Below are 10,829 nucleotides of genomic sequence, written 5' to 3'. Positions count from 1 at the left end.
ATTAATTGACGTGGCAAGGGCCACGTCAGCTGGCGGAGCTCCGGCGTTGACCCAACCGGTCGGAAGGACCAAAGCCAATTATTTTGCCAAAAACTGGGGACCAATCCCCACCTTTACTCCGGCGAGGGACTAAAGTCATATTTATGACAAAGGATAGGGACCAAAAACTGGATTAAGCCTATAATTAATATATCATGTTTATAATTAAATAAGATACACAAGATTGATTTTTATTAGGATTAAAATCTGGAGTACAACTTTTAATTTTTAAAATCATTAGATAAAAATATGATTAAAAATTATATTGTGTTATTTTAAAAAAACGAAATGAATGGGATTATATTATTTAGAGAACCTTTCCTCTTGTAAAAAAAAATATTATTTTGAGAACAAGATTGAGACGAAATCTTCAATGGAGATGGGACTTTAAACATTAGTTTGTGTTATTATTTTTAAAAACAAGCTACATGAGATCTTAAAAATAAGGTAGATACATGATCGATTAACATCGGTATCGAAGTTATTTCAACACTGAATCCTATCCGCTATAAATATTAATTAAGTTTAGAATCATGAGACTTTTATATTTGACAAAGCAACAGGGACCCAAGATTTTAAATAAATGCTGCTTCCTAGAAGACACTAATATTTAAAATGGAGTGGAACGTTTAAAATAAATGCTGCTTCCTAGAAGACACTAAACCTCTATTCCATATCTACCTTTTCTTATTGTATACATCATTTAGAAGTATGCAAACTGAAGCTTAAATTTGAGGACCATTACTAGATAACGCAATAGGTTTCAAAGAGCAAAGGTTCACATCATCAGTCATTTTGAGGGTCAATCGCTCCAAACAAAGTACAAAAAGATATGGCAAAAAAGGACAAAAGAACATGAATTTCGTTTTTTTTTTTCTTCTCAAGTGCCTTGATGAAAGAGGCAGACACCAACAAAAGCCTTATCCCCAACAAAATGAGTTCAGCTATGTGCCTATATGTATCTAACGTCATTGTACTCGATCAAAAATCGAATTCACTGGTGTATTATTGATCGCGAATCACTTTTAACAATATCAAGTTATAGAATATCCTTACTTTCAAAAAAGTTTTATAATATACCCTATAAACTACGATACTGATACTGATACTGTGTTTGTGTCTGTTTGTATCTTGAGTAACTTTAACAATTTGAGAGCTCCTTCAATGCTCTGACTATTTTATTCTTTAATGTTGGAATCAATAACTAAAAATAAATTAATCACAAACAAAAACAAAGTACTCTGTTTATTTTCATACATGTCAAGTTCCATGGCACATGTACTACTTGCATAGTTGAAGCCCTGGAACTACAAATCCCACCAACATCACTCAGCTAGCAGGTGAAGACACTAGCTTGCATTATTTATGCTCCTAAAGTAAACTCCTTGCATCATCCTGATTATACTAAAGTAAATTTTAGGCAATCAAAAGCCTTAACAGATTGAATTTGTTTTTCAATTTTCATGTACCAAACTAAACTTTTGAGATACAATTACTTTTTTTTTCCTCGACTTATTGATAATTATATGTTACCTCAAGGCAATTTTACTAGAAAAGTTCAAGCTGCGCCTATAGGCTACATCTTAGATCCAGCAAGCCGCCTCTTTGAAGCATTTGATACAGCTAACTGACCAAGCTTATCAGTGTTGCTTGATACAGTTCTTTGTTTGATAGCTGTATAATGCCGCAACCATTCCCCAACATAAACCTGGAATATAAAATAAGATTGGTGATGTCAAGGAACAGAAATGCAACAACATGTGCCCTAGGCCTGTTTGAAGTCAAAATGTTATTTGTGAGGAAAAGAAGTTAAATACAAAAGGAATATAGTCAAGGTTAGTGTTAACAATTAAGTCAAGTTATAGGACAATTTGGGATCAATGGACCAAAAATGCCTTAATTTTCAGTAACATTAACTGCACAAAGCCACAAACTAACATGGCCAATGTATTATCTCATTTTTTAGCCTAATCTGGTGATCAAACACCATGAATTACAACAAAACAGTAAAATATAAAGGTAATTTACTGTGCTATTTCCAAGTAGAGGTGTGCTGAGTAATTAGGGTTGTAGTTTGTCAAAGGTCTAAGTTTTCCATTTTCAAAAGATTGGTATTGTCCCTTCCAATGATACCTATCAAAAATCCAAGGGGCTAAGAGATAAGTAACACTTCATTATTTAAACTATCACTATGGATGATTATGTAGTCAGTACTACTATACAAATATGAGCTAAACAAGCTAACAGGTAAAGGGCTTATGTTGTTTTCATAAGCTGGTATAACTTCCTCCTTTGTTTTCCGGCTTAAATATATAAGGCTAATACTGACAGAAAAGCAGCTTATATCCACTACTGCTTTATGATATTAGTCTGATTAATTACAAACTTTTCCCATTATGAATGTTAAGATATAATTTAGCCTGAAAATTATACATCCAACCAACCATTTTCTAGGATGCAAATCGGTACCCGAGCACAACACATACAGGTAAGGTAAGGTATATTAGCAAAAATCAGCCAAAAATTGAAAGAAGATTGTAACCAGACAAATAATTTCAGGATAGGAAATAACCTGTTGAGGTCTCATAATTTTTGTATCAGGGTCATCCAAGGACTCTCGCCAATGTGCCAAATACCCAGCCATTCGAGGGATAGCAAATAAAACAGTGAAAAATTCAGGAGGAAACCCCATTGCCCTGATTGCATAAAATCATCAGCTCGATCCTAGTCATATGTACAGGAAGGAGAAACAGATCTAATCTGACCTAGTTACAAAAACCGGATATAATAATAGATTACCTATATATTAATCCAGAGTAGAAGTCAACATTCGGATATAGCTTCCTCTTAATGAAATACTCATCAGACAATGCAACCTTTTCCAAGGCAACTGCAATCTGCACAATCAAACAATTGCATATAAAACGAAATATATTGAACCAAATTGGCATTAGATTAAGTAAAAGAATTTGTACTGCTCAGATAATAAGTATTGATTGAAACCTTATGAAATGCTTTATATTTGAACATGAAAAACAATTTAGAGAGACATTGACTGATTTCCATCTGATATGAAATGCTTTAGATTTGAAAATGAAAACAAGTTGGAGAGATTTTGACTGAATTATCATCTGAATTGACTTGTTATTCTATTTTCAAGCCAAACAAAACCTTTAACGAATATACAACATACTGGACTCCAAAGTGTATTTACATGATTTTAAGAAAATGCCTTAAACTAACCTCCTAGTTTCCCCAACATTTAAGGTTTCTTCTTTAAGCAAGAATTATAATATTATATTCACATAATCACATACATATATGTATATACATCACATGTACAAAAATGTGCAAATGTCTCCAGGAAAATACATGCAGAAATTTTCAAAGGGTATTTTGATCAGACAGCATATCCAACTTAAGGAATATACAACAGACACACAGCAGCACAGACAGGGAATTCAAAATGGATGAGCACCTCTATAAGAGGATCCCGGCCAACAATGGAAAACACTTCCTCTGTCAGCTTTCTTAAGACCTTTGCTCTGGGGTCATAGTTTTTGTACACACGATGTCCAAAACCACTGAGCTTTCGTTTCCTGGAGAAAAAGCAGAGGACAATATATCAAACAAAACTATGTCCAAAATGAAGGAGGCAGAAAAAGACCAACTCCTCATGCAATCACCATTCTTTACAGAGGTAAAACACAAGATCTAGAAACATAAATAAGTAATAAACTAATAGCCACCTGGCTTTAACACCCTCAATGAACTCCGGAATGTTATCAACAGTTCCAATTTCACTCAGCATTTTGAGGACCGCCTGCAAAATCAAAGGTCACATTAGTATTGACACACAAGAGTAAATGACACAAGCATTCTTCTTTCCACGTTGAAATAAGCAATACAAAAAATGATCATGAAGGCGTCGTGAGCCATCCATATTACCTCATTAGCTCCACCATGAAGTGGTCCATATAGAGCTCCAACTGCCCCAGCAATAGCAGTATATACATCAACACCACTGAAAATATGGTAATAGTTCAGAAATATATAACAGGCTGCGTTATTTTGCTTCAAAATTTTGCTATGCAGACCAAACTGTACGCAGACTCTATAAGGTTGATTAGCCACACTCTTTTGCTTAAGTAGTAAGATTCACCTTGACGCAAGATGACGTACAGTGGATGTAGAGCAATTCATTTCATGTTCTGCATGCAGGATGAAGATAATGTCCAGTGCACGAGTTAGACGAGGATTAGGTTTGTATGACCGATTGCCTCTGAAAACATGCATAATGGAGATTTTATTAGTTAACTGTATTTTTTTTAAATCACAGTAGCAAGAAACAAATAGTTTGTGATTACATTCTATCATTCTAAGATTAAATCATACTACTTTAGTTTTAGGTCAGTAAAAGGAAAAGAAAATAAAAAGAACAATCATAAAGCTCGAGGAAAAATTAACATAAAAAAACCAAGTTTAGATTATTCCAAATTATCAATCAGATTTAATATGGTAAGGACATACAGAGAATCTAGCATGTATAAGAAGTTCTCTGTGTAAGAAAGTTTGTTGGATGGAAGCACCGGTGGCCTTCCTACCAATCTAAGATTAATCGCAGCAGCAATTGTTGTAATCTGCAGTCAAAAACAAAAATTATGTTGAAACGAAGTACTAGGACAGTAGAACATATTGCAAATAAGCATAGACTTGCACTAGTACTGCTCATAATTTTAGAAGTCAAAAGCTTAACCAGCGGAAGAAGCATTATTGCATTAAGAATAATTGAATGACTTATTACAAATACCATGGACAGAAGATTAAGAAAATTTCAGACAAACTGAATAAGCAAACCTTTCCAATAATCCGTGCTATTTGTTTGTCCCTCACTTGCTTTGAGTTGTAGATATCAAGACCCTGCATTAAAGTATAAGAAAAAATTAAAAAGAAAGAGTAAAACATGAATCAACTCATATAAAATGGCAATGACATGCTATATCCCAGGATATTACGGTTCTACGTCCATATAAATTGAACTACACATAGGAAAAGGTAACATACAGCAACATAACATAAGTTTCTAAATTGCTACAAGATTTCTAATTTGAAATCATTTATTTTAATATTTTATGAACTCATTTTCATAAATCTAAAATATTAAGGAACACCAAAATGTTAAGACTTCCGAATCTGTTAGGATATCAAAGATATTTGATATTTCATAATATCGGAATAATATCTTAGATTAGTTTGGAGTATCTTGGACAATCTCTTAGAATAGTTTTGATGTATTTTTATGTTTCATGATGTGTTTACTTATTTAATTAGGATTAGGACATAGGAGTCATATATTCATATAAATAGAGCTTAATGCTTCATCTTTTGTATCACATCCAACATGTCATTATACAAAAGAGAATATTATTCAGAATCTGTCCTCTCAAATCCCCTTTCCCTACCTAAATCCCTTCAAGTTTAACATATCAAAGTCCATAGCTGTAAACAATCACAGGAAACTTAAATGAAACAAGTGAAAAAATATGCAAAATATAGAAGTTATAAACATAGGAGAAGGAACAAAATTTTACAAAATAAACTAAAGAATGTATTTCTATCACATAAGGTATACAGAGTTCCATTTTATTTCAATCAGCATGCATGTGCAACATTGATCATACATAGTACTTACTCTCAGAGCAGGATTTGCATCAGGATGAAAAACAGATAAAGCACTCATGGCATTCACAAGCATGCCCATAGGATGTGCATCATGGGGCATTGCTTGTATGATATCCTACAAAACAAATGAATACCAACACTCAGTTGGATTAAGACACTTGCACTTCACAAAAAGAGGCATATATATACACAACATAAAAAGTGAACAACCCTAATACTGATAATAACAGACACCCATAACATTTATCAACTACCAAGCTAAGTAAATAACAAAGCACTTGATGTGATCCCCAATTTCTACCTTGAAAGTGTGGCAAATCAAATCCTCAAGACTCAAGAGAATAGGGGTATACAAATACCAAAACAAATTACAATTTTTTAACTATCTGTAGTGTTTGTGTGCAGTCATGCACTCTTCCTGCTTTATGTACCCTGATTGATTGCAGTACCTTTCAACTATTAATCTTTCTTAACCCAATAAAGAAACGAGTACTCACATTTTTTAACAATATAAAATACAACTGGTATATTAAATTTCAACAATAATACAATTGATTTAAGTTGTTTTCAAAATTTAAAAGTCATCACTGACTTAAACCAGAAAGTAGCCACATAGAATTCTAAGTCCTTAGACCCACAGTAAGTTATTTGATAGCAGAAAAGCTCACCAAAACTCCTTGTGGTACAGCTGAATGCTGAGATATGGCAAACTCCCAGTCTGCTAACTGACTTTCAGAAGGCAGATTTCCATACACTAAAAAGACAGAGAAAGAAAGAAGTAGTAAACATCAAAAACATGCATAAAGTGCATGTGTTTTCTCTGACATAAAATCTGGATCTCAGCTAAGCACTAGTGAACATAATTGATCCACTTATCATGAACAAATGGCACAAAAGTCCCATGCACATGCAAGAAAACTTGTGAGAAATACTCACTTATGAGATATGCAACTTCTGGAAAGGTGCTTTTATCTGCCAACTCCTCAATCGGGTATCCTCTATATCTAAGGATTCCCTCATCACCATCTATATAAGAAATTGTTGATCGGACAGGAGCAGTGTTTAAATAGCCAGGGTCATAAAGTTTGAGTCCCTTGTCATCCTTCCCAGTGGATATCTGTACATTAAAAATAAGAGAACCCACTTTAATGCTTCATTCATTAAAAAAAAACTAAGCACAAAGGCCGATACATCAATCTAAACAAGAGAAGAGAGTCCCGGAGGGACTTCCTCAATCCAAATCACATCGTTCAAACGAGAAGAAAGCCTAGCTAAAAACTGTATCATCATCCTATAATTATATACCACCCCTCCTATAATTTCAGCACATAACTCTGACTAAATTAATTAATTGTAAAACAATTTGTTTTTTACTTGTAAGCTAAGAGGCATACCGAGATAAACACTACACTACACACTCAATCACAAAAGAGAAACACCAATTCCAAACAACAGAAAGGAGCAAAATTGAACAAAACCCAATGCACCAAATTAGAAATCCTTTCGAGGGCAAAGTTCACAGATGAAAATATATTGACACAGCGCAAGTGATAAACAAACAAACACTGATTCAGAAATATGAACAACAAATAGAACAAAGGATGCAAATTGATCAAGACCCAGTTAACCAAATCGTAAATCCTTTCGATTTCAATGATCAAAAGGGTGGAAGAAAGCAGTGTCACCTTCTTGAGGTCAGTGGCTTTGACGGTACCATCAGGGGACACCTCGATGATGTACTTCTTCCCAGTCCTGTCATCAACGACAGTGAGGGTACCCTTGAGGTTCGGCGGCGGCGAGATCCCAGCGGAGAGGTGGAGAGGGTGGAGGAACGCGGTGGCGGAGGAGGAGGGAAGCAAGTGAGCCGTGAGGGTGGTCAAACGGTTGCGTGAAGCGTCGTCCATGGTTGATTCAGAAGCTGTTGTTGTTGTTGTTGTTTTTGACATTATGGATTGATTTGATTGAATAAAAAGAAGGTGAGATTGAATGGAATGTGGAAAACGAGATTCAAATTGGAAATTGAAGATAGTCAGAGAGAGAACACTGGATATTCATTCAATCACGTTTTGTATTATTTTCAGAGAACAAAACATCATCAACGTTTGTTTTGTTACTTGTACTACGTAAGAAGTAAGAACAGACAGAGTCGTGTGTAAACTTGAGAGACAAGTGTAAGCAACAAATTTGGATCTAGAGAGAAAATACCGGAACTTTTTTTTTTAATTCTGAAATTAAAAAAATCATGTAGGAATTATATTATTAAACTTTATCTTATTTACTTAGACAAAAAATAATAAAACAGGAAAAACACATGATGGGACTGATCCATCACAACTGATGTGCCACACAAGAGTTTTACAAAAAAAAAAACTAGTTCGCAAAGGAAGAGTAACAAATTAAAAACCGAAACTAACTAATTGTATCCAGATACAATGATGCACAAACTAACAAAGAGGGCGCCTCCAAATTTGAGTTTAAGCGCCTGACAAACTAGTTTGACGCATCAAACTATCCGTTGTATTATTTTTCTCACGCTGAAGATGAAGGAATTGCACCTGTAAAAATCTGGGAACCGTATCTCGGATTCGCAGGAGGACATCTCTAGCCCATAAGGTAGTGAAATCAGCATTGCTTTAAAGAGCAGCAACCACATTCAAACAATCAGAAAAGCAAACAATACTCTGATATCCCAACTCAGGAGTATGTTGCAACTCGAGTTCCACAGCCAACGCTTTCGCCATGAAAGCATTGTCATTACCCAAGCTCTTGGCCACTCCTGACACCCATTCACTGTCCTTATCTCTAACCACCGCCGCAAATCCCATATGACAAAGTGTCGGGTTCCAGCTACCATCCACATCTACAACCATATTTCTCCCACCATCAACAATACTCGTGTTTGTGCTTACCAGAATAGGAGCGGGTTGAAGAGAAAGAGGCTCTTGTACATATAATATATACTAGGGCTGGTACCTGTGCGTTGCACGGAAAGTATATGTTGTAATTTTTTAATAAATTAATAAGTAATTTTTGTATAAGCTAACCGTGTAAAGATATATGTAGAGCAAAATGAAATAATGAATTGAAATTGTGTTGTTTACATCAAACATTTCCAAAAACTTCTTTAAACACCACATTTACAGTACTGGTCTGTTGTTTGCCCGCCTCATCAAGTATACAAAGTTTAAGACCTTTTCTTGAGTGTACTCTTGAGAGAGCTACATATAACTGACCATGAGTGAAGACGGGCCTCGGAAGGAAGAGCCCAACCTGAGATAATGTTTGTCCTTGACTTTTGTTTATGGTCATAGCAAAGCACACTGCAATTGGAAACTGTCTTCTTCTGAATTTAATTGGGGCTTAATAGCTCCATAGGCCCCTGAAATTGTACCCCGTATGAAAATAAGTCCCTGAATTTTTTTTTCCGATTCCAGGTCCCTAGAAAAATTTGTTTGATCAAAATAAGTCCCTGAGCGTGTATACGCCGGAGAAGACGGTGGTTGACGACGGCGGTCATGGCGGCGCTGCGACCGGGGTGTTGGGCCGGCTTCGTCTCGTCCTCAGGAACTCAGTGGTGGTGGTCTCGTGGGCTGGGTCGTCACAGTTGAAGAGAAAAGGTCAGTTGCAAGTTGATTTCTTCTCGCCGGAATTTATGGAGCTTCTCGGTTTCTTCGTTTTAGCTTTGTTTCTTGCGATTTCTTCGCCCAGATCAGATATATGAAGGTCTAGGAGTGTTTTAAACATGTTATTTCATGGTTTGTGGAAACAATGAGGAGGCAACCACCGTCTTATCCGGCGTATACACGCTCAGGGACTTATTTTGATCAAACAAATTTTTCTAGGGACCCGGAATCGGAAAAAAAAAATTCAGGGACTTATTTTCATACGGGGTACAATTTCAGGGACCTCCAGAGTATTTAAGCCTTTAATTGGAAATTTGGAATCAGAAGGAACCAAGTCCATTCTTAAAATGTGCACTTTGTCATTGACATTTGTTCCCGTTATAACAGTTGCACCAATAGAACGTTCACCAAGTTAATCCACAATTAACCTGGTTCCATTGCATAAGCCTGCTGCTTGGTCTATATTTCTCAAAAGCATGATTGGAGTACCAACTTTCAATAAAAGTTTGTGGTTAGGCATTCCTGAACTTTTAGTGTCATTCAAAAATTCTGTGGTAAACCACTCACCTTGAATTTCAGAATCCTCTTCAGATCGCAAGGCAGAGTCGGAGCTCAGATATTCATGTTCTGGTGCATCTATCATCCCAAGCATGTAAGTGTTTATCATTTCTACAGCCTCCAGTGTTGGGGCCAATATTGCTCTATCTTGAAAGAATTGAGGGTGTTTCATTTTGCCCGAAAGGTCAGGATATGTATATCTAATCAATTCCATTAATGGGTTAGGACTAATTTGGATGAGCAGATCTGGCAGGATTTGAACTTCATACTTTCCTGCGCCGGAATCAGGATGATCGCCATTTCCAATTTTAAGTATCCAATCTGCAAACTCTTTGATTTCTTTTGCTTCATCAGCCGTCTCAGCTGCGGTTAGCCGCGTGTTCTTAGACAATTTCATAACTTTGCAATGCTTCCACAATGACGAAGAGTTTACAGTAGCTTCCACGATTTCCTGTCTGCTTCCTCTAGCTATTACAGGTAGTATTTGTCTAAAATCACCTCCAAGTATTACTACTTTTCCTCCAAAAGGCTTATGAGCGTTGTCTTCATTTTTCGACCTCATTAAATCTCGAAGTGTAACGTCTAGAGCTTCGAAACAAAACTTTTTCAACATTGGAGCTTCATCCCATATGATAAGGCTTGTTTCAAGTAGAAGCTTTGCTCGTAGACTTCCTTGCTTTATATTACATGTCGAGGTCTCTGTAGCATCCAATGGAATGCAGAACTTAGAATGAGTTGTTCTGCCTCCAGGCAAGAGTAATGATGCTATGCCACTGGAAGCAACATTAAGAACAATTAGTCATCTGGATCTAAGTGACGCGGATAAAGTGTTCCAGACAAAAGTCTTTCCGGTTCCACCATAGCCATATAAAAAGTAGAATCCTCCTGAGTTTGACAACACAGATGTGACAACCCTCTCATATACTG

At 35.9% G+C, this 10,829-nt stretch overlaps 1 protein-coding gene across 1 annotated transcript; it reads right to left on the bottom strand.

Annotated features, from left to right (window-relative positions):
* Window positions 1–1,187: 1,187 nt before the first annotated feature.
* LOC130723382 (citrate synthase, glyoxysomal-like) lies at window positions 1,188–7,882 on the bottom strand. Its single transcript, XM_057574404.1, has 13 exons — window positions 7,407–7,882; window positions 6,658–6,838; window positions 6,390–6,475; window positions 5,732–5,836; window positions 4,897–4,959; window positions 4,570–4,679; window positions 4,202–4,321; window positions 3,988–4,063; window positions 3,789–3,862; window positions 3,518–3,638; window positions 2,839–2,936; window positions 2,612–2,735; window positions 1,188–1,747 (listed from the first exon to the last, which is right to left on the bottom strand). The coding sequence occupies exons 1-13, from the start codon at window positions 7,665–7,667 to the stop codon at window positions 1,616–1,618; spliced, it is 1,551 nt and encodes a 516-aa protein (XP_057430387.1). The 5' UTR covers window positions 7,668–7,882; the 3' UTR covers window positions 1,188–1,615.
* Window positions 7,883–10,829: the final 2,947 nt, after the last annotated feature.

Source organism: Lotus japonicus, chromosome 6 (assembly GCF_012489685.1).
Source record: "Lotus japonicus ecotype B-129 chromosome 6, LjGifu_v1.2".
Taxonomy (NCBI): Eukaryota; Viridiplantae; Streptophyta; class Magnoliopsida; order Fabales; family Fabaceae; genus Lotus; species Lotus japonicus.
Note: the sequence above shows the minus strand (reverse complement) of the source record. Positions and strands in the feature narration are given on the sequence as shown.

What these genes read in the sequence shown, in the direction of transcription:
- LOC130723382 (XM_057574404.1), bottom strand. Translation starts at nt 7,667, where the DNA reads ATGTCAAAAACAACAACAACAACAACAGCTTCTGAATCAACCATGGAC. An exon ending in CTGTACCACAAGGAGTTTTG is followed by an intron (nt 5,837 to 6,389) that starts GTGAGCTTTTCT and finishes TTTGTTTTGTAG; the next exon opens with GATATCATACAAGCAATGCC. An exon ending in TAGCACGGATTATTGGAAAG is followed by an intron (nt 4,680 to 4,896) that starts GTTTGCTTATTC and finishes TTTTGACTGCAG; the next exon opens with ATTACAACAATTGCTGCTGC.